The sequence below is a fragment of the Panthera pardus genome, unplaced genomic scaffold (genome assembly GCF_024362965.1).
Source record: "Panthera pardus isolate Hobbes unplaced genomic scaffold, ASM2436296v1 HiC_scaffold_17, whole genome shotgun sequence".
NCBI lineage: Eukaryota > Metazoa > Chordata > Mammalia > Carnivora > Felidae > Panthera > Panthera pardus.
Window position 1 is genome coordinate 12,821,522 of NW_026526732.1, and position 25,295 is coordinate 12,846,816.

General features: G+C 36.0%; 1 protein-coding gene across 9 annotated transcripts in view; it reads right to left on the bottom strand.

The window, feature by feature from the left end:
* SCAF8 (SR-related CTD associated factor 8) overlaps positions 1 to 25,295 on the bottom strand; it is a 205,132-nt gene that overhangs the window by 155,262 nt on the left and 24,575 nt on the right. For all 9 annotated transcript variants that reach the window (XR_008422840.1, XR_002070812.2, XR_008422839.1 and 6 more), the window contains 2 exons: positions 14,513 to 14,596; positions 10,608 to 10,652 (listed from right to left, as the gene is read on the bottom strand). Coding sequence is in view for 4 of the 9 variants with exons in the window: in XM_019412646.2 (XP_019268191.1) it covers positions 10,608 to 10,652; positions 14,513 to 14,596 (129 nt within the window). In the remaining 5 variants the exon portion in view is untranslated. The remainder of the gene's footprint in view (positions 1 to 10,607; positions 10,653 to 14,512; positions 14,597 to 25,295) is intronic.

Consider the following 25,295-nt stretch of genomic DNA (forward strand, 5'->3'; position numbering starts at 1 on the left):
AAATTAATACTGAATGCTAAGTAATGAATGTACTAAATTTTTAAGAAATGCATCTTTTTCTTTGATTTGTACAAACACTCAGATTACAAACTCACAACACAGAAGAATCATGAGTATATAAGATAATAAATGGACCTTTATGGCCTACTGTGAAGATTCCAAAGCTTCAAAAATATATTAGCAGTTTAGTAATAAGCTGTAAGGCCTAAGGGAAAAAAACATTTCTTCATCCACAGGATCTTTAGATATACTATACATTAAAATGTGGGACAGATTTTCCTTCACTTATAGATTAGGTACTATTAGTCACATAAAATGACAAAAAAAAAAATTCTTAAGTATGACCTCATGCTTTAAAATAACTTAATAATTGGTAAACTTAGCTAAGTCAGCAACTAGAAACCTAAGGAAAAATTAAAAACAAAAATGTGAAATGTTTTTTCAATTTTCTCTTCAAGTTCCAGTACTAAAAATGCAGTAATTCTTAAGGCTTTCCACTGGTATGAGAAATTTTTACTCTTTAAATAATAAGCATAAACTTATGTCACATTGAGTTTTCAGTTATAACATCTTCAAACTACATTCTAGTAATTTCTAATTTTTTGTGCTTCAGAAATAGCCCTTTTTAAAGGGAGAGAAAGGCAGTAACACAGGGAGAATGCATCTTTGAACATATTTTGTGATTTTCATTCTAATGTTATCTAAGCTATTATGTGAATACCATCAAAGTCAGGGTTTTTTGACAAAAATACTCTCTAGGTTCCTTGGACCACATACTTTGCAATATATGAACTATTAAATAATCTAATGATTCATTACACTGAGACTGCAATCAAGATGGCAGAGCAGCATGGAGACTCTCAGCTTGTCTCCTCCCTGAAACGCAGCTAGATCAGCACTATATAACACATAACATTTATATAACAATTCTATTATTAGAATTTGTGCTGCCATTTTCAGCTATTAAAAGTTAACATTAGGAGCGCTTGTGTGGCTCAGTCAGTTAAGTGTCCAAATTCAGCTCAGGTCATGATCTCACAGTCTGTGAGTTCGAGCCCCATGTTGGGCTCTGTGCTGACAGCTCAGAGCCTGGAGCCTGCTTCAGATTCTGTGTCTCCCTCTCTCTCTGCCCCTCCCCTGCTTATGTTCTGTCTCTATCTCAAAAATAAATAAAACATTAAAAAAAAAAATCAAAAAGTTAACATTAAAGGAAACAAAGCTAGAATGGTAAAACCAGGAGCACGTGGGTGTACTTGCAAAGCACTGAAGGATGCTGACAAAAGCATGTAGTAAAGGGCTGTTCCCAGGACACGGCCATACCTGACACTACATGAGTTCTCAAAGTGAATACCAGAGAAAAATCCTCTCCTGTTTCTGGCAGAAGGGGGAGAAAAGGAACCATTTTGAGATAGCCAGCAGCATTCTGTTCTTAAGAAGGTATGCGCTCAGGAGAATCTATTTAACCAGAGCCTCAATGACCTGGAGGAAGAATACCCAACTCCAGTCTACTATAGCCATCCTGTCCTGCCTAAGAAGGATTAAGAAAAACTAAGAAGCATGTGTTAAGTCCATGATCCAGAGATACAGGCTCTATAAAAAACCTACAACTAACATCATATGCACTGGTGAAAAACTAAAAGTTTTCCCACTAAGACCAAGTATGGATGACAACAAGGTATGGATGCCCCTCTCACCAATGCTTTTCAATATCATATTGGAAGTCCTAGCTAATGCAATAAGACAATAAAAGGAAATAAAAGCTACAAAGATTGGGAAGGAAGGTTCAACAAATACTAAACGTATATAATTGAGCCTACAAGATCTTTACTGCTATGAACCAATCTACATATTACTTAAGGAAACAACATTTAATTACATAACTTAAATTGGAAACACAAAATAAGTGTAAAGAATAAGTGGTATCTTCTTTTAGATGGTAAACACACTACTTTTCTGTCATTTTTGAGACTTCTGATGATTCAAGTTTTCCCAAAGTGTGCAACCTCAGAAGTTCCAAGAAGTCTGAACTAGAATTTAGAATCACGATAATAGGAATACTAGCTGGGGTTGAAAAAAAACAAAGAATTCTTTTCTGCAGAGATAAAAGAAGTAAAATCTAGTCCAAATGAAATTAAAAATGTTATGACTGAGATGCAATATCAAATGGACACAACAGTAAGGATGGATGAAGCAGAGCAGCAAAGCAGTGATCTAGAAGATAAAATTATGGAGAATAATGAAGCAGAAGAAGAGGGAAACAAAGACAAAAGAGCATGATACAAGACTTAGAGAACTCAGTGACTTTTTAAAAAGGAATAGTATCTGAACCACAGGAGTCCCAGAGATGAAGAGAGAGAAAAAAGGGCAGAAGGTTTATGTGAGCAAATTATAGAAGAAAACTTTCCTAGTCTGGGAAAGGACACAGACATCAAAATCCAAGAAGCACAGAGAAATCCCATCAGATTCAACAAAAACCGACCATCACCAAGGCATATCATAGTCAAATTCACAAAATACACAGACAAGGAAAGAATTGTGAGAGCAGCAAGGGAAAAAAAAGTCCTTAACATTTAAGGGAAGCCAAATCAGGTTCGCAGCAGACCTATCCACATACACTTGGCAGACCAAAAGGAGCAGCAGGATATATTCAATGTGCTGAATCAGAAAGAATTCTTAATCCAGCAAGGCTGTCATTCAAAATAGAAGAGATAAGGAGTTTCCCAGACAGACAAAAACTACAGAGTTCATGACAACTGAATCAGGCCTACAAGAAATCTTTTTTTTTTTTTAATTTTTTAACATTTATTTATTTTTGAGAAAGAGAAACAGAGTGCAAGCTGGGGAGGGGAAGAGAGAGGGAGACACAGAATCTGAAGCAAGCTCCAGGCTCTGAGCTGTCAGCACAGAGCCCAATGCAGGGCTTGAACTCACAAACCATGAGATCATGACCTGAGCTGAAGTTGGGACGCTTAACTGACTGAACCAGCCAGGCGCCTCAGGTTGCAAGAAATTTTAAGGGGGATTCTTTGAGTGGAGAAAACACAAACAGAATAAAAAAGACCCAAAGCAACAAAGACTAGAAAGGACCAGAGAACAACACCAAGTCTACAAGGCAACAAAATTCAACTAAAGTCATATCTTTCAGTATTCACTCTTAATGTCAATGGACTAAACACTCCAATCAAAAGACAAAGGGTATCAAAATGAATAAGAAAACAAGACCCATCTATATACTACTTACAAGAGACCCATTTAATACCTAAAGATACCTGCATATTGAAATTAATGGATCTATCATGCTAATGGTCATCAAAAGAAAGCTGGAGTAACTATACTTATATCAGATGAACTAGAGTTTAAAATAAAGACTGTAACAAGAGATGAAGAGAGCATTATATCATAATTAAGGGGTCTATCCACCAAGAAGACCTAACAATTGTAAACATTTATGCCCCCAATGTGAAAGAACCCAAATACATAAATCAATTATCAAAAACATAAAGAAACTCACTGACAATAATACCATAGTAGTAGGAGGCTTCAATACCCCACTTATAGCAATGGACAGATCATCTAAGCAGAAAATCAACAAGTAAACAATGGCTTTGAAGCACACACTGGACCAGATGGACTCAACAGATATATCCAGAACATTTCATCCTAAAGTAGAATACACATTTTTCTTGAGTGCACATGGAACATTCTCCAGAACAGATCACATACTGGGACACAAATCAGCCCTCAACAAGTACAAAAAGATGGGAGATCATACACTGCATATTTTCAGACCACAACGCTATGAAACTCGAAATCAACCACAAGAAAAAATTTGGAAACACCATGAATACTTCAAGATTAAAGAACACCATAGTGAAGAATGAATGGTTTAATCAAGAAATTAAACAGGAAATTTTTAATTTTTTTTTTTCTCTTAACGTTTATTTATTTTTGAGACAGAGAGACAAAGCATAAACTGGGGAGGGTTAGAGAGAGAGGGAGACACAAAATCTGAAACAGGCTCCAGGATCCGAGCTGTCAGCACAGAGCCCGACGCGGGGCTCGAACTCACGGACTGTGAGATCATGACCTGAGCTGAAGTCAGACGCTCAACCAACTGAGCCACCCGGGCACCCCAAGGAAATTTAAAAATATACAGAAGCCAATGAAAATGAAAACACAACAGCCCAAAACCTCTGGAAGGCAGCAAAGGCAGTCATAAGAGGCAAGTATATAGCAATCCAGACCTTCCTAAAGAAGAAAGGTCTCAAATACACAACCTAAACCCACACCTAAAAGAGCTGGAAAAAGAACAGCAAATAAAGCCCAAAACCAGCAGAAGAAAGAAAATAATAGATTAGGGCAGAAATCAATGATACTGAAATTAAAATAACAGTAGAACAGATCAATGAAACCAGGAGCTGGTTCTTTGAAAGAATTAACAAAATTGATAAACACCTACCCAGACTTATCAAAAAGAAAAAAAGAAAGAACCCAAATAAAAACCATGAATGAAAGAAGAGAGATCACAACCAACATCGCAGAAATACAAACAATACGAGAATATTAAGAGCAATTATATGCCAACAAATTGTGTAATCTGGAAGAAACTGACAAATTTCTAGAAACATATAAAACTACCAAAACTGAAACAGGAAGAAATAGAAAATTTGAACATACCCATAACCCGTAAAGAAATTGAATCAGTAATCAAAAGCCTCCCAACAAACAAGAGTCCAGGGCTGGATAGCTTTCCAGGGGAATTCTACCAAACATTTAAAGAAGAGTTAGCACCTATTCTTTTGAAGCTGTCCCAAAAAACAGAAATGGAAGGAAAACTTCCAAACTCATTTTACGAGACCAGCATTACCTTGATTCCAAAACCAGACAAAGACTGCACTAAAATGGAGAACCACAGACCAATATCCCTGATGAACACAGAAGCAAAAATTCTCAATAAGATACAAGCAAACCGAATCCAACAATATATTAAAGAATTACCGCAATCAAGTAGGATTTATTCCTAAGATAGAGGGCTGGTTCAATATGCACAAATCAAACAATGTGATACATCACACTAATCAAAGAAAGAATAAGAACCATGTGATCCTCTCAATAGATGCAGAGAAAGCACTTGACAAAATACAGCAACCTTTCTTGATTAAAACCCTCAAGAAAGTAGGGATAGAAGGAGCATACCTCAAGATCATAAATGGCATATACGAAAGACCTATCGCTAAGAACATCCTCAATGGGGAAAAACTGAGAGTGTTCCTTCCTACTAAGGTCAGGAACATGACAAGGATGTCCACTCTCACCACTGTTATTCAATATAGTGTTGGAAGTCCTAGCCTTAGCAATCAGAAAACACAAAGAAAAGGTATCCAAATCGACAAGAAGGAAATCAAACTTCTACTCTTCACAGACGACATGATACTCTATGTGGAAAACACAAAAGACTACCAAAAAATTGCTAGAACTGATACATGAATTCAGCAAAGTCTCAGGATATAAAATCAATGTACAGAAATCGGTTGCATTTCTATACACCAATAATGAAGCAGAAAAAAATCAAGGGGTCGATCCCATTGACAATGACACCAAAAACCATAAAATATCTACGCATAAACCTAACCAAGAGGCAAAAAATCTATACACTGAAAATTATAGAAAAGCTTATGAAAGAAATTGAAGAAGACAACAACAACAACAAAAAGGAAAAATATTCCATGCTTACAAACTGGAAGAACAAATATTGTTAAAATGTCGATACTACCCAATGCAGTCTACATATTCAACGCAATCTCTATCAAAATAACACCAGCATTCTTCACAGAGCTAGAATAAACAATCCGAAAATTTGTATGGAACTAGAAAAGACCCTGAATAGCCAAAGCAATCCTGAAAAAGAAAACCAAAGCTGGAGGCATCACAATTCTGGACTTCAAGCTGTATTACAAAGCTGTAATCATCAAGACAGTATGGTACTGGCACAAAAACAGACACATAGATCAATGGAACATAATAGAGAACCCAGAAATGGACCCACAAACATATGGCCAACTAATCTTTGACAAAGCAGGAAAGAGTATCCAATGGAAAAAAAGACAGTCTCTTCAGTAAATGGTACTGGGAAAACTGGGCAGCAACATGCGGAAGAATGAACCTGGAACACTTTCTTATACCATACACAAAAATAAACTCAAAATGGATGAAAGACCTAAACGTAAGATGGGAAGCCATCAAAATCCTAGAGGAGAAAACTGGCAACAACAACCTTTTAACACTAGCCACAGCAACTTCTTACTTGACATATCTTCAGAGGCAAGGGAAAGTAAAAATGAACTATTGGGACTTCAAGATAAAATGCTTCTACACAGCGAAGGAAACAATCAGCAAAACTAAAAGGCATCTGACCAAATGGAAGAAAATATCTGCAAATGATTTATCAGATAAAGGGTTAGTGCACTAAAGAATACATAATACACGATTCCATTTATGCAAAAGTAAAACACAGGTTAAACAGCATTGTTTAAGAATTAAGACTTATAGAGTAATACTGTAAGGCCAAACAAGGACATGACTAACATAAAATTCAGACTATGTTCACTTAAAGGGATATGATCAAGAAGAGACACTTGGGGACTTTAGTCAAAGCTCTATTTCTTGAACTGAGTGGTAGTTACACAGGTAACTTTAAAAAATTTAGCTTTACATGTTTTCTGCACTTTTCTGTAAACGTGTTAAAATGTCATATTAAAAAAGAAACATTTATATAAACATCCTCAAGTTCTTAAATAAAAAACAATAGGCAAAACATTAACAAAGACTGATAAGCTCGAGATATATTTGAAATGTACATATAAGGTGTATGGGAAAAAGAATGGATCTAAAATATCCTGGGGCAAAGGAATTTTAGTAACAAGTACACAAGGAAAGTGAGAATCTAAAAATTTGTTTTCAAACACTCTCTGGCCAAGTGCCCAAATCTTTGTGTAACCCACACCTGAGGCCAGAGGCCAAACTTTCAAGTAGTATTTCTAGCCTATGGAATACCATCATATATTATTGATTTATCTTTTCATTTATTACTATCTCTCATTAATCTATAAATCCTTCACAGCTAAAACCTAGACTCACAGGTAACACATTATCAAACTATTGCCAGACTTCTCCTTTCCTTGCACTGTCTATGGTGGGTGAAGGGACAGTACAGAGAAGCTAATATGTGGTGTTCTGGAGTTGGAGGGTACCCAAAATTACAAGTTTAATATCATTAATTCATACTTCAAATTTTTCTTAGATCTCTCATTTGACTATATACATCGACAAATGGACCTTCTCATAAATTTGTTAAAATAGTACTTCTGACTATAAGCAATACTCTAATTCAGTGGTTTTACAAACTGGGTTCCATAGAACAAAGTATCTATGCAATGGCCTCAAGGGCTATGGGGCAGAAAACAAAACTAGTGAAGTGGGCTTCTGGTTCCCTACCACAACCACTACTGCTACATTTTTACTTAAGTTTTATCTGTCTCCCACCCCCAATACTAAACTTCAAGTAAGAATAGGAAGGAGGGGCACCTGGGGTGGCTCAGTTGGTTAAGCAACCGACTTCAGCTCAGATCTCGCAGTTCATGGGTTTGAGCCCCATGTGAGGCTCTGTGCAGACAGCTCAGAGCCTGGAGCCTGCTTCAGATTCTGTGTCCCCCTCTATCTCTCTGCCCCTCCCCGTCTCACGCTCTCTCGCTCTCACTCTCTCTCTCACTCAAAAATAAACATTAAAAAAATTTATTTTAAATGAACAGGATGAAAAAAAGTTTTCCTCTAGTATTAAAAAATTATATGCAATCTGGAACCTCATCAAAACTAAAAAATCTTTGTTCTGTTCTGCAAAACACCTGCGTGTTAAGAGAATGAAAAGACAAGTTACCAACTAGGAAAAAAATATTTACAAACCATAATACTGACAAAGGACTTACATCTAGAATATTGTTAAGAACTCTGAAAACCCAATGGTAAAAAAACATCCAATTAGAAAATGGGCAAAAGACACGAAAAGATATTTCACTGAAAATGCCAAGTAATAAGCATGTGAAAGTATGTTCAATGTCATCAGCCACTAGCTAAATGCAAATGAAACCACAATGAGACACTACTATACACTTATCAGAATAGCTAAAATAAAAATTGTGGTAACACCAAATGACGGCAAGAATGTGGAAACTGGATGGATCATACATTGTTGGTGGGACTATAAAATGGTACAGCCATTCTAGAAAACAGAAGCAATTTCTTATAAAATGAAACATGCACTTACTTTCCCAGAGAAATGAAAACTTACATTCACACAAAAATCCATAGACAAATGTTCCTAGCAGCTTTATTAATAACAGCCCCCCCCCAAATGGAAACGACTCACATGATGGGGTAGACACACTGGGGTACATGCGTAGTACCATGGAATGTTACTCAAAATGAAAAGAAGGGGGAAAAAAATGAAAAAGAAGGAACCATTAGACATGAGCTCTATTTGGATGGATCTTAATAAAATTATAATGAGCAAAACAAGCCAATTTCAAAGGGTACATTTACATAACATTCTTGAAATGGCAAAATTAGAGAGAGAGAACAGATTAATGACCCCCAGGAGTTAGGAGTTAGGGGTGGCTACTGGTGTAGCTACCCTGGAAAACAGTACAGAGGTTCCTCAAAAAGCTAAAAATAGAACTACCCTACAACTCAGCTATTACTAGGTATTTACCCAAAGGATACAAAATACTGATTTGAAGGGGTACGTGCACTCTGATGTTTACAGCAGCATTATTAACAATAGCCAAATTATGGAAAGAGCCCAAATGTCCATCAACTGATGAAAGGATAAAGAAATGTGGTGTGTACACACACACACACACACACACACACACAGGAATATTACTCAGCCATCAAAAAGAATGAGATCTTGCCATCTGCAACAACATGGATGGAGCTAGAGTATATTATGCTAACTGAAATAAGTCAGAGAAAGACAAATACCATATGATTTCACTCATATGTGGAATTTAAGAAACAAAACAGATGAACACATGGGGGGTGGAAAATAGAGACAGGGAAACAAACCATAAGAGACTCTTAACGACAGAGAACAAACCAAGGGTTGCTAGACGGGAGGTGGGCTGGGGATAGGCTAAATGGGTGATAGGTATTAAGGAGGGCACTTGTGATAAACACCAGGTTTTACATGTAAATGATAAATCAATAAATTCTACTATTACACTATATGTTAACTAACAAGAATTTAAATAAAAGTTAAAAAAATAAGATCCCTAGCTAAATCCTACGCACAAAAAGGTTTAAGATGCACTGTTTTATACATCTGGAATGTCTTTTTAAGTTCATCTATTTATCGATTTTTAGTAATCCTGACACCCAATGTGGGGCTCAAACTCATGACTCCAAGATCAAGAGTTGCATGCTCTTCTTCCAACTGAGCCAGCCAGGTGCCCCAACATTTGAAAATGTTTTAAAAAAAACTTTTAAAAGCTTTAGAACAGGGGTATTTTTCAAATCACCAACGTTTTTATTTTATACTGTGATTTGCCTAAAACACACGGCACACTTATTATTTTATTTTACCTTGTGTCTTAGCCTCACTTCACTAGTTCTGCATCTCAAAATATGTCTTACTAATACTGTAAGTATTGAGAAACCAAGACATTAGATAAAAGCTGAATCACATAAAGGTTAGCTGATTTACTCAAAGTTACCTACCTAGTTTAGTGACACAGTCACCTCACTTTGATTCACATATCCTTCTCTCGGTCAACTATTTTTAAGAAACACTGCTACCTTGCTGAATCCTTAATGCCATATACCACTGATTCTCAAACTGGTTGTGGTTACATCTAGGCACATGGACATGGGCAGAGTACAAAACCTAAATTCAATTACAGTAAAGTACAAACATAATACCATTTTAAAAATTTTAAGCACTATGTACTCCTGTCCCAAACTATGGCATGAATAGGGCACTGATCACCAAGACTGTGCTTATAAAAAGCACTACTACATGTGTGTAAGACAGCTGTTTTCAACTTCATCTCCCTCTGCTTACCCTGGAAAATGGAATTTCAAGTCTACGTAATAAGATGTTGAGATGTATAATGTCCTAATGGATGAGACAAAATGAATTAGCAGAAGAGAAGTAGCTGGTAGGCAATGTCTTCTCCACACCTTATCTAAAAGTCTTGCTATCTAGGCATTCTGCTTAAAATGACCAGCAAGAATTTCCTGAAAAGCTATAAAAAGCAACAAATTTAGAATGCTATTTAAAATCAATCATATGCACACCATTTTTTTCAAGTGACATGATGCTCACTATGGCACTGCAAATTGACAATAACATCTACCTGAATAAAAGCTATTGTTTTTAGAAGTATACAAAAAGCACTACCATTTTATTTATTAATTAGAAAATAAGTGAAATCACTTTTAATAGCCCATCAAAACAATTTAAACTTGAGTATCTGATTTAAAAGAGTAGAGCACAAGGCATTAATCTAGAATTACAGTACATTTAGTGTATATATGGAAAATTATATACTTACTTTCTGAATGAATTTCTCAACACTCTGTACCACGTGTTTATAGAACTGAAAGAAAAAACATGAAGTGTACTTTTAAAATCTGTTCAATTGGATTCAAATTTTCCTGTTACACGTAGGTTTAACATAGTTTCAAAGGTTTATCTAAACAATACTTTTTAATCATGAATTTTGAGACAAACATGTCACTCCCATTCATAAGCATGTAACTATGACATCTAATTAGTAAAGAATTCTTGACATACATATATACATACATACACGCATGGTCAGTACAAGTGACCCTTGAACACAGGTTTGAACTGTGTGGGTCCACTTACACGCTGATTTTTCTCAATAAATAGAGTACTGTAAGTGTATTTTATCTTATGATTTTCTTAATAATTATCCTATTTTCCCTAGCTTACTCAATTGTAAGAATATAGTATATAGTACATATACTGTATTTAATCAACTATTTATGTTACCAGTTAGGCTTCAGGTCAACAGTAACCTATCAGTAGTTAAGTTTTGAGGGAGTCCAATGTTATACACAGATTCTCGATGCGTGGGGGGATCAGCACCCCACCCCCCATGATGTTGAATTGCCAATTTATGTATCCAAAGTGTGTTAAGAGATACAAAAGAATTCAATCACGGTCCTTATAAAACCATACTTTCCCAAGTGGTTATGTTGACAGCAAAGTACTGGTAATAAGCACACAGGCAAAGGTATATTCTTACTTTCATGGAAGGGAAAGACCTCCTACAGTATCTTTAAATCAGGGTAATATATTTTAGTTTATGGCAATTGCACATTAGCATATTTGTTTAAAGAACTTCAATTGTGCTTCTATTTATACTTTCACCTCAGGAATTCTATTTTTAAGGGCCATCCTCTGGCCCTTAAGAGACACAAGAACATTCCTCTGAACTGCATCATGAAATCCAATATTTATAAAATAAAAAATAAAGGAAAACCTCATTACTAACAGTCATCAAATCAAAATATCCAAATTTAAGTTTGGCTAAAATTTTCATACTATAAAGGAACAGTTTACTCACAAGTTTAAGTTGCTTAAGCAAAAAAAAGGAAAACAACTACTTAAAAGTTAGTTAAGCACTACTTAAGCATTTAAAATTAACATACAAAATATTGATTACATACTGAATCATTGTTATTAAATAATAATTCTTCTGGAAAACATCTTGACAATGCTTCCTGCTTCTAGCCATTTTACTACATGTAATTCTGAGTAAAACTGCTTACTAAATTTTAATTCAAAGTTTATCAATTCACATAGGCCTTCTTCCCTAGTAGGTTCATCTGTGAGATTTTTCTGACAGTGTGCAATGTTAACTGCCCATCAAAATAATCATGCCTCTAAACACTGATTAAAAAAAAGAAAACAACTTACCTCAGTATGAACCACAGTATCATTTAAATCTGATTTAAAAGGCAGCTCAAATCTCAATTTGTGTTATGTACTAAATGCAGTTTAAAATAATACAGTACTGCGAAACAACTGGTCTGAACTCTTAAAAAATGTCAATGACATAAAAAACAAAACAAAAAAAGCTGGGTCAGGCTGAGTGACAGGACAAATAAATGTAATGCACGATCTTACTGGATCCTGAAATTTCTTGCATGTGATCAGTGCACTACATAATTACTTAGGAAATGTCTTTGTTCTTAGGAGAGTCAAAATCAAATATTTAGGGATTTAAGTGTTATTATGAATGAAATCTGAAACTCAAACAATTCAGCCAAAAAATGTGTTTGTGTGTGCAGAAACAAACCAAATGTAGCAAAATATTAACAATTGGCAAATCTAATAGAAGACTCTGCGTTGCTCATTATATTTTGCAACATCGATGTTGAATTTTCAAAATTAAAAAATTTAAAGCAATAACAATAAATCAAAATAGTATAGTATATGAATAGTTAGGTTCTTGATTAAGAGAAACTTGGATTCAAATCTAGCTGTATTTATGCTGACTATTGCAAATTAATTTCTCTTAGGTCCTTCCTACACCTGAAAAATAGAAATAATGTTGACGCCAATACTTACAGAGTATTTTAATTAAAAAGTATTCTCAGAGGGAAGGGGGTGGAGGGATGGGCAAAATAGGTGAAGGGAAGTGGGAGACAGGCTTCCAGTTGTGGCTTAAATAGGTTATCAAAAGGTACAGCATCGGGAATATAATTAATGATACTGTAATAGCAACGTATGGTGACAGATGACAGTTCCTCGTGTTGAGCACAGGATAAGGAATAGAGATACTGTATCACAAAGCTATAAACCCGAAATGAGTACATTATGTGTCAACTATACTTTATTGAAAACAATTTTTAAAAAGTATTCTTGCTCAACTTACATAAAATACATCAATTATTTTCACAGAATAAAAATGGTAATAATATACATGTTTGTACACTCTCCAGATCATGATCATAAAAATCAGATCACAATGTAAAATAGGATAAAGAAAGTCCCAAGAAAGTAAATATTCTATACTAAGCCTATCAGATATCCTGAAAAATCACTTTTTTGGAAGAATTCTCTTGGCTAAGTGCTTACTGGTCACTGTCCTTATCGCTTATCACCTCTTTGATTTTCCACATATAAACAGGGATTTTAACTATAATGATGTAAGAAATTAACTGTACATCTGAAAACTAAGCTATGGCCATCAGAACACTGAAAAATCAACTATGTGAATTTTTTCCTAGTGGCAATTCTCTCTGTAAATAGGAATTTGTTAAATCTAATAGATAATGCGGTTATTCAGAGACAACTTATTCAAATAATTGGTGCTTCTGGTTATGGCTGATGTTCTTATTTATAGTAGGAAAACATATCACCAAATATCCACAGGTTGAAACCTACTTAATTAAAAATAAGCACTCATTCATTCTCAATTTTAACAGCTTACTAAAGCAGGGAGTCTTAACTTTGGGGACAAGAACCTCTTAGAAAGAGGTGTTTGGTTGAACTTCAAAAGGTCCTTAAGGCCAAGAAATTTTATGCAAAGTTTTGTGCATCTGTATATTTCTCTACAGAAAGTCCAACCTTTCTCTGAGATTTTCAGAATATCCATGAGTCAACACAGATTGGCTCAAAACCACTGTATCAGAGCAATGGCGAAATGCCTATGGCCTCTACCCCCAGTTCAAATGTCCTATAAACAATAAGGCTCAATTATTTTTCATAATGTCTCATTTTCAAATATAAAGAATTTAAAAAACCATTAATTTTCATTTAGAAACCCTTTACCAAGATTCTGTAAAGTCAGTGTGACAAACAACAGCATAAACACATTCTCCACAATGTGGCCCTATCTTAAATCTTGCTTATGAAAAGTAAAGAAAAATGAAAGCTTCAAGTTCATGGAAGAACATTTATCAAAATGTTAAATGTTTAGCTCTAGGTAGGCGAGCTAGCAGGTGATAACCAGATTTTCATTTTTGTGTTTTTCCCCAAGAACATTTATTACCTCTGTAAAGAGGAAGAAAATACACAGTTGACCCTGAAACAACATGAGAGTTAGAAGCAACCAACTGATTGCACAGTCGAAAATCTGCACAGAACTGTGCCGCCCTCAAAATTAAGTACTACTGACCAGAAGCCTTACCAATAACAAAATGTTAACACATATTTTCTGTATGTATCATATACCATATTCTTACAACAAAGTAAGCTGGAGAAAAGGATATGTAATTAGGAAACTCCTAAGGAAGAAAAAAAAAATCCACAGTACCTGCACTGTACCTATGAACAAAAAAAAAATTCACATGTAAGAGGACTGTGCAGTTCAAATCTGTGATGTTCAATGGTCAACTATATAATCTTTAACAATTATTCCTCCTCTAAAATATTAGTATAGTATTTTCTTCTGAAAACTCAAGTGTAAAATTTATTACTCACCTTAATAGCTTTGATGGCAGCCTTAGTAATTTGGGTCATTTTGGCTTTAGAAATGGGTGGTTTATAGTCATTCAGGGAATACAACTGACAAAAAAAAAAGGAAAAAAAGAACAAATTTTAAATACAGCAAAACTAATGGTCTCTAAGCAATTACAGAAAGTTACCAAACATTTCCATTTTTATAGTCTCAATACAATCAAAGTGCTGGTTTCTTTTAAAAATCAAGTTCAACAACATTAGCCATCAGAGAAATGCAAACCAAAACCACAATGAGGGGGCACCTGGGTGGCTCAGTCAGTTAAGCATCTGACTCTTGAGTTCAGCTCAGGTCATGATCTCAGGCACGGTTTGTGGGATCAAGCCCTGTGTGGGGCTTTGTACAGAACAGGACAGAGCCTGCTTGGGATTCTCTCTCCCTCTCCCTCTGCCCCTCCCCTGCTCCGGCTTGCTGTCTCTCTCTCTCTCTCTCTCTCAAAATAAAATAAACATTAAAAAACAAAAACAAAAACAAAAACCCACAATGAGTTACCACTTCACATTTACTTGATTATAATCAAAAAGACAGATAATCACAAGAGTGAGCAAGGATGTGCAGAAACTGGAAAGCTTATACAATGCTAGTGGGAATGTAAAATGGGGCAGCAGCTTTGGAAAATGGCTTGGTGGTTCCTCAAAAAGTGAAACATAGTAATACATAATATGACACAGCATTTCCACTCCCAGGTATATACCCAAAAGAACTGAAAATAATGTTCACATAAAAACTGTACACAAATGGTCATTACAACATTACTCATAAAAAAGTGATGTAAAAAAGTGGAAAACCACCCAATGTCCATCAACTGATGAATGAACATAATATGTTAAAACCATTCAGAATATTAGCCATCAAAAAAGGAATGATACATGCTACATAATAGATGAACCTTGAAAACATTATACTCAGTTAAAAAAACTATATTAAAAAGACCAGATATTACAAGATTCCATTGATATGATATGTTCAGAAAAATCATATCTACTGGTGACTGCCTACAACTGGGGGAATTTGGAAGAAATGATATGTTACTACTAATGTGTACAACATTTCTTTTGGGTAGTAATAAAAATATTCTAAAATTGATTGTGGTAATGTTGTACAGTCATACTAAATGCCAGTGAATTATACACTTCAAATTGGTTAACTGTATGGTATATAAATTATATCTCAAAACTTTTTAGAAATCAAAGGATTTAAGGTTTAGCAGTAATCCCCCACACCAAAAAAAAATAATTTTGTTTTGAAATTTCTCATATAAGCAAAGGATATAAAACTGCTTAGAGAGAAAATCAGTTAAAGGTGGGAAAATCAGGGGGCACCTGAGCGGCACAGTAGGCTTAGCGTCCGACTTTGGCTCAGATCGTGACCTCATAGTATGTGATTTCGAATCCTGCATCAGGCTCTGAACTGATGGTGCAGAGCCTGCCTGGGATTCTCCCTCCCTCTCCCGCAATTGCTCTCACTCTGTCTCATAGTAAATAAATAATTTTTTTAAAAAAAAAGGTGGGAAAAATCAGGCAGTGAACAAATAACTAAGCTTAAATGAATACTGATTAAAATTTACATTGTACTCAGTGATGCTAAGATTTTAACTATAATGCTACAAGATTATTAATTTCAAGTCTGAAAACTAAGCTTTGGCCATTTGAATACAGCCAAAATAAATCTGAACAGACTTTAAAAGTAACTTAAACAGAATGTTAGTCAACTGGCAATTTAGGGAGTCCTCTACAGGTTTTGCTTCATCTATCAATGAATTCTACTGATTTTTACCCAGTTTCCCCCATATTTGTCTCCTCTTCCTACTCCTACCACCATCACAACCACAGCTCAAATCACTTTCATCTCTCACACAGACAACACCTCTAAATGGATGTGCACGCCTATCTTTTCAAAAACTAATCTGATCAGTTGACTAATACCCCTTAAAAGGTCAATGACTTCCCATGCTTTGAATAAACACATGGTTCAATTCCTGTCTACCTTTCCAGTCTCATTTCGCCCCATGCTCCCATCCTGAGCCCTTTGCTGTAGGCACAATGGTCTTTTTTTTCAGTTTCCTGCCACAGAGCCTTTAAAATGGACCCATTCCCTCTATTTGGAATACTCCTCACCATGGCCTCCTTGCTGGTTAATGTGCAGTCATACATCTTAGTTTAAGCAACACCCAATGAGGAATCAGCCAGATCAATACTTCCCCTTTCGTGCTCTTACTGTACGTCATTCGGCTCTGAAGCACTCATCATAGCACTCTGACATTTATTTATTGATCATTTAACTAATACTTGATTTTTATTTTTTATTTTTTTTTTATTTTTTTATTTTTTTTTATTTTTTTTTTTAAATTTTTTTTTTCAACGTTTTTTATTTATTTTTGGGACAGAGAGAGACAGAGCATGAACGGGGGAGGGGCAGAGAAAGAGGGAGACACAGAATCGGAAACAGGCTCCAGGCTCCGGGCCATCAGCCCAGAGCCTGACGCGGGGCTCGAACTCACGGACCGCGAGATCGTGACCTGGCTGAAGTCGGACGCTTAACCGACTGCACCACCCAGGCGCCCCTAATACTTGATTTTTAAAAGGACTGTCACAAATGACAGTAACACCAAGGACAAAGAACGTAAGTTCCTTTAATACAGTTTACGTTAATACGACATTAATGGTACAAGAGCTGTTCAAGCTGAAATCAATTGTGCGGCACACAAATATCCTTCCGTTGAAGTGCCCACCTGTTGATGACACTGCCACCCATTAGGGTCAAGATCCCATCAGATGATTTAAGAAATTACCTCTGTCAAATTTACAGAAAATTTTTTAAAATATTTATTTATTTTTGAGAGAGAGAGAGAGAGAGAGAGAGAGAGAGAGAGAGCGCGCGCGAGCGAGCACAGTAGCGGAGGAGCAGAGAGAGAGGGGAAGACAGAGAATCTGAAGCAGGCTCCAGGCTCCAAGCAGTCAATGCTGAGCCCGACGCAGGGCTGGAACTCATGAACCGTGAGACCGTGACCTGAGATGAAGTCAGTCGTTTAACCGACTGAGCTGCCCAGGTGCCCCTCACAGGGAATTTTAATATATTTCTGTCTTCAATTCTTACCCGTATGCCAGTCTACTCACCAGGTACAAAATAACATCAACACATTCTACGGTGCTTACACCAAGCTGTATATAAAAAGTAAAGGTCAATTTCCCAGAATTTCTCATAGGCTCTGGCTGCTGCCTGTCTGAGACCCACTCTTGCCTTCTCTTACAAGAGAGTAAGCTCAAAAATAGAAACTGTGTCTTTTTTGTTTAGATTTTTTCCTTGTCTCCAAACTGTACCTTCAGTATCTTCAAAAAATAAATATTTGTAAAGAATAAATTAAAATGAATATACATAAGACACAACATTGTACAAGCTTTGCACAGAAAGACCTGGATAGAAATTCCAACTATGCCACCTTATTACAAGTTGCTAAAGCTCTGAAGTTTCATTTTCTCATTCACAAAGTAGAAACTCATTTCACAGAAACATCACATATAATAAAGCTTTTAGAACATATTAAAGTTACTCAACAAGGCTAGCCATTATTAAAATTAAAATCCTTCTCTCTGGTAGGTATTCTCCATCTAAATGAACAATATGAAGGGATCCATCAAACATCTATTCACTCCAATACTTGCAAGTCCATTCTAAAATAACTTCTATTACTAGGGAGATGAAAACGCATCAGGTTTATGCGTTGACTATAGACTGCATGTAGCAAAGTTGACTATACATTGCGTGTAGCAAAGCCCCAAGTCTCAATCAAGTATTCGTCCATATCACAGCACACCAAAGCTTCGTTTGTTCTCTTTGTGTGTGTTGAGGGCTGGAGGGTGAGTTAGGGGACATGCAATTTAGACCTATAAAACATTTTTAAAAGGCATCTTTCACCAGACATCTCCTCCCCCTTTTTAAATGCAGCTACTGCAGAAATTTAAGGCAGTACTCAGAGAAATACTGATAATAAAGTACTTTTCCAAGGCTCACTTAATATATACACTTCCAGCTAACCATTATTCTGGATTCTCTAAAATCTCATTTCTTTATAAAATCTCATCATCAGAATATGGACACAGATCATTTCATTTAATTCCCCACCATATGCCTTTACTAAACTGTAAGTATACTGTTTTACCAATCTGTTAAAGAAATTATCTTTAACCCCCCAAAAAATCCCTTATGCAAGAATTCCCAAAGTATTTTCTCCTTGAATACAGAAACAGGATAATGATTCAGCTAGTTTTCATGTGCTTACTTTTTTAATCAAAAAAAAAAAAAAAAATTAATGTTTCTCCCATCCTGTGGCTTGGCTTCTAAGTGAGCCTGCTGATGTTTCTTCTACTTGTCTGAACATAAATCTCAAATGTCTATTGACATCTACTTCTGTGCTATATTTAACTATTAGTTTTACTGGATCCAAAAATAAAATGTATTTTCATGGGTGTCTAATTTTGATAAGCTGCTTCAAAGTTCCTTTGAAGTAGGTGGAGTATAAATTTATACATTTAATGAACTAATGTGAACTAAGCACATGACTTCAGAGACAGCTTGTCATTATCCACTCTTCCTTCTATCTCAATTTAAGTGTTCTATATATTTCACTGTTGTCAATTCTCTCAACATCAAACTCAATCCTCTAGGACCTGCATTAAAGACTATTTGTTGAGAATTGTACGATTATCACTACAACATTCAGTATTTTAGCAAAAGAAAATAGTGATGAAATACACTGTCAGACCATTCAAAGCTTTTAAAAAACTTCTATAAATAATCCAATGTATATCAAGAGAGTATATTTAATCTTTAAATCTACAGGATATGACATAATGTGTGATAGACAGTAATAAACCTGTAATACCCAACTGATAACTTAATTCTGCTACAATATTGCCATTAGGAAGTGCCAAGCTTCATTTCAATCCTCATTCTAATCAGAAATACCAATCCCTCACCAAAAATTGGGAATGTTATTCTCCCGGTATTCTCAACATGTGATCTGGTTTTAGATTGGAAAATGTTGGAGAAGAATGAAAGTTTACTCTGGGACTTTTTTTTTCCCATTTGCCTGATGATTCCCACCACTATGCTTGGGTCAGAAGATCGGGGCTGCATGCACTCTAAGCTTGGGATCTCTAGATATCCAGTTTTCTCATGTATATGTTTTAATCCTACACATCAATTTTTTGGGGTCTGGCTGGCTCCCTGCTATAGTGTTTTCTAAAGTCTAAAGTGGCTGCTGATTCCTGTTAGTTTGTTCCATCAAACTATTCCCTTTGTTAAGACTATTTTAACTTTTCTAGGGCTACTGATACCTGCTGTGTCTGAAAACCAAGCTTCTTCCCCTCGAATGCTATGTTCTAATGTTATCTAATCTCATGTGACAATCCTTTATTTATACAAACTCTCCGTATCTGTCTGACCTCTGGCTGAAATGAAGTCCCAGTCTTGACCTGTCCTTTCCTTTGGCTACTCAAGACTTATTTACACAAAGACATTAAACAATAGCCTGGATTTCAGTCTAATTAATTCCTTCCTTATGTTTCACTCCCTTCAGGAACTTGTAGGCACATCAAATGTATTTTTTAGATATGAAAACAACAACTAATCAAATCAGTTTCTAATGACTTTAATCAAGTTTTGAGAAATTTTTTACCTACACTGAGATATGTGAGTTGTTGCTGGCTGCTTTATTTAGAATAAAGATCTTTAAAGTTGCTAGCTGTCAACTACTGATTAGGCCAAGGAATAGTCACCACAGTAAGTATTTTACACTTTTAAGACTACATGGTCTCTTATCACACTACTCAGCTCTACCCCTGTTGCAAGAAAGCAACCGAGGACCAATTCACACATGAATGGGCAGGGTATGTTCCAAGAGAAGTTACCTACAAAAGCAGGCCAACTCTGAACTTGGGCAATGTTTCTCAATCCTAGAACTGTGCACTTTTTTTTCCTTTTAGATAAACACTGCAATCTCATGTCTCTGGAAAGCATATTCATGTCCTCCTTGATCCACCCTCTTCCACACGCTGAGTGTGACTCATCACCCAAAACTTAACAAAATGTTGTACTTCATGCTGTTATTTTAAGGGAACTCACTTCAAAAACTTCAGTGCCTTTCCCAATCTGAGCATAGGTATTACATGAATTCTATCATTACCTTGGAAGAGCCCAAAAAAGAACTTAACTGACCACCCAGGAGAACAATCAAATTTAGGTAAAATCTTGCTCATTTACAGGTTAATTGTTAAACCTTCAAGGGTGTGGCTCCATGATCAATGGAATTAACCCACTATGTAAACCTAAAATAACTAAAACAGTGATCAATCCAATCCATCTTTCCCAACAATGGTCCTTTACTGCCTTGATAGTACTAGTTAGAATCCCTCAAATCTCCAAAATCAGAAAATCAGAAATTGTGGAACAAACACAATCCTGATACTTTAAATTCAAGACAGCAAGCTGACTACAGACATTTTTCTCCTCTTCCTCCTATTAGGAGGACAATAAAGGAATACAATTTTAAACAGGTGGAAAAATAACAAAAAAAACAAAACCTCACAATGAAAACAGAATAGGAAGGGGAGTATAATCAGCAAACAAGATGTCACAAATTTACAAAAACTGGAAATATTATTAAGGGGATTAGTAACTGAGGACATAAAGAGGAAACCACAAGCCACAGTACACACAGAAGACACACCCAGAGGAAAATAATTTGTCCTGCCTAATTCCAGAGTCCCACCACGCAAAATTGAGGTATTAAAGACAGCAAGAGCAACACAAGTGAACTAATGCCTCATCTATTCTTGCAAAAAGTCAATAACATCTAAAATCGACTATTCAAGGAACAGTATTACAAAAATACTGCTTAGATACATGAACGTAATCAGCAAAGGAACTAAAGTATTAAGAACTAAAACATTTTTCTCTTTGGAGGATCCAGCGTAAGGTGAGAAGGATGAGCTTCAAATAAAATTTCTTTTGTCCTTAAAAAAATTACACGCCTATGTTACTTTGAAAAATATAATAATCATATCTTAGTGCAATCTTGTTTTAACTATACTTGCCACAATGGCCCTCCACAGTATCTCTCCCCTCAAAATTCTTATGTTGAATCCCCAACCACGAATGTGACTGTATTTGAAAATAGAGCCTACATGGTGGTAAAGTGACATGAGATTGTAAGAGTGTAAAGTTACAAGAGATCATAAGACTGACTCAACAGGACTAGTGTCATTAGAAGAGACACCAAAGATCTAGCTCTCTCACATGGCCGTGTGAGGGGGCCACATGACTACTAGGACCTGAGGTAGCTGGTAGGAACTGAGAGCAACACCCCAGCCCATAGCTAGCGAACTAACCAGACCTCAACCCTATAACAGCAAGGAACTGTATTCAGTCAGCAACCTAAATGAAGCTGGAAGAGGAACCCATGTCTTGAATGAGAGCATCCAGCCTAGATGACTCCTAGATTTCTGCCTGGTGAGCCCATCAGCAAAGGCAGCAAACTAGTGCTTGGGTCATGACCCATGGAATTTGTAAAATAAATCTGTGGTCCTTTAAGCCACAAGCTAAATTTGTGGCAATGTGTTACACACCAACAGAAAACTTACACAGTTAAAAAAGCTGTAAATGATTTTTCTTCGTTATATCTTGACTGTATAGATTTTTTTAACTTTTGCAAAATATTTTTGTGAAAGTTATTTTTATAATTCAAAGTCAAAATTAAAATGAAAAAAAATTTCCTAAATAACTTGAAACATAAAAAAAATAGAAATTCAGTGTTTTGCATATAGGAATAAAAAAAGTAAGTAAGAGACTTGTTTCACTGATAGTCACTTTAAAGAGATTATTCTCCAACTGTAATACCTGAGAAGGAATACTTTACTAAAAGGTTTACTTCAACTACATCCAAAATTTGTCACTCCCTAATATACAAGTTCTCCTCTCCTATATAGCAGGGTCTTCCAAATTATTTTTTGATTTGAGATACATATTAGATACAATGAAATATTAGATACAATAAGCATGTATTGAAGTAACATAAAATCAGTTGCACTTGACATAGCAGAATGTGACCAGAAAGTAACAACAGAATTAACAGTAGCAGATTCAACACTAAGAAAATGCAACACTAAAAGCATTTTCTAAAAGAATAATGAAACCAACAGTGACTTTATACTCAAATTTTTATTTTTTTACATTTATTCATTTTTGAGAGAGAGAGAGAAACAGCACAAGTGAGGGAGGGGCAGAGAGAGAGGGGGAGACAAAGAATCTGAAGCAGGCTCCAGGCTCTGAGCTGTCAGCACAGAGCCCGACGCAGGGCTCAAACTCATGGACCACGAGATTGTGACCTGACCTGAAGTCTGACACTTAACTGACTGAGCCACCCAGGCGCCCCAGATTTTTTTTTTTTTAATGTTTTTTATTTTTGTGAGAGGATGTGAGCAGGGGAGTGGCAGACAGAGAGGGGGACAAAGAATCTGAAGCAGGCTCCAGGTTCTGAGCTGTCAGCACAGAGGCCGACGCGGGGCTCAAACTCACAGACCGCAAATTCTGAGCCACCCAGCTGCCCCTACCTCAGATTTTTTAAAGTATATTTCTTTGTAACAAATGTTTGAATGAAAACTATACGTAAGCTTGGGTTATTTCCATTGAAGTAGAAATATTCTTGAACAATCAGAACTTTTTAGAGCAAAAGATATGTTACAGATATTCTGCCAGGCGCCCCAGATCAAGCTTTTAACAAAGGCACAGCTCCTGATTTTAAACTAATAATGTGCCAGTATAAAAATGTCCAATGTTTTGAGGTGACTGGATGGCTCCGTCGGTTAAGCATCTGACTTCAGCTTAGGTCATGATCTCACGGTTTGTGAGTTCAAGCCTCGAGTTGGGCTCTGTGCTGATAGCTCCGAACCTGGAGCCTGCTTCGGATTCTTTGTCTCCCTCTCTCTCTCTGTTCCTCCCTCACTTGCTTTCTCTCTGTCAAAAATAAATATTTTAAAAAACTTTTTAAAAATTTCCAATGTTTCAAGTGCATCTTTGAAATAAATAAACCATATGTAATTGAAACATCACAGCACATAAAATCTAAAATGTTATAAATCTAAAAATCAATGAGGAAAATTAAGAAATAATCTTTTCCTTTAAAATATAACCTTAAAGGCTCTTGGGCTTTAAAACCTTTTCTGTGATTATATTTTAGTACAGAAAAATTGGAAAATATTTTTAAAAGCCCAAAGATGACAGAAAATGCAAATTCTCTATAATCCAACAATTCATCACTCAATCCAAAAATACTCATTAGTGCCAGGCACTATGGATCCAATAGAAGAGACTGACAACATTTCTGTCCTCATGGAACAGACAGCATGCTTCTGGAGACAGGTAATATTCTAACAAACAGTCTGCAAAGTATAATTAAGTATACAACGAAAGTAATTATTATTTAGTGAAGGGTATGCAAAACTATACCTCTGTCAGGATCTCAAATCCAGAACCTCTTTGAAAAAAAAAAAAGTGGGGCACTTGGGTGACTCAGTAGGTTGAGCATCTGACTTTTGATTTTGGCTCAGGTCATGATCGTAGGGTCCTGGGATCAAGTCCTGAATCAGTCTCTGCACTGAGCATGGAGCCTACTTAAGATTCCCTCTTTCTCTCGCTGTCCTCTCTCTCTCCCTTCTCTCACCCCATCTGCCCCTCTCCCCAGCTCACGTATGCTCTCTTCTAAAATAAAAAACAGAAAATACAGAAGTATAAAATATTATCGGGAAAAATGATGCCTATTTTCTTAAAATTATAAATGTGAAGTATGCAAACATCTGTCTAGTAAGATCAAACCTACACACTACGCTTTTGGTGAGGCGGTGGGTGGCTTAGTCAGTTGAGAGTCCAACTCAGCAGCTCGCTACTGTTAGCCTGTCAGTGCAGAGCCTGCTTCAGATCCTCTGTCACTCCTTCTCTGCCCCTTCCTCATATGCACTCTATCAAAATAAGTATTTTTTAAAAAGCCAGAATTTGATATGTATAAGTGCTAACATAATTATTATGACAAACATATATGTTTACATGCTTTGTAACTAATTATGCTTTCCTATGGGCTAAAGTATTTTCACATAAATAATTAACCTTGTATATTACCAAGGAGAACATTCTATTTCTCAACCATGGCAGGGGTCTAAGATTAATAGTATAGTTTTGAACACTCTTATAAAAAGGAAGCCATTTATCTTAGAATCTAACTTACAGTTTAAAACTGTGTTAGTGGGGGTGCCTGGGGGGACAGTCAGTTAAGCATCTGACTTCGGCCCAGGTCATGATCTCAGAGCTCGTTGAGTTCAAACCCTGCATCGGGCTCTGTGCTGACAGCTCAGGGCCTGGAGCCTGCTTCAGATTCTGTGTCTCCCTCTCACTCTGCCCCTCCCCTGCTCATGCGCTCTCTCTCTGAAAAATAAATACACTAAAAAAATTTTTTTTTAATAAATAAAACTGTGTTAGTAACAAAGAAAAACTATAATCAACTCTCCTCCAAAAAACTACTACTTAAAAAACTAAATTTAGACAACAAAAACTTATTTGCGTAGTCCCTTAATTCAATACAAAAATTTACATATCCTTCCCAAATTCTTGGGATAAAGTGGATAAAACAATACTCTTGGGGTGCCTGAGTGACTCTTGATTTTAGTTCAGGTAATGATCTCACATTCGTGATATTGA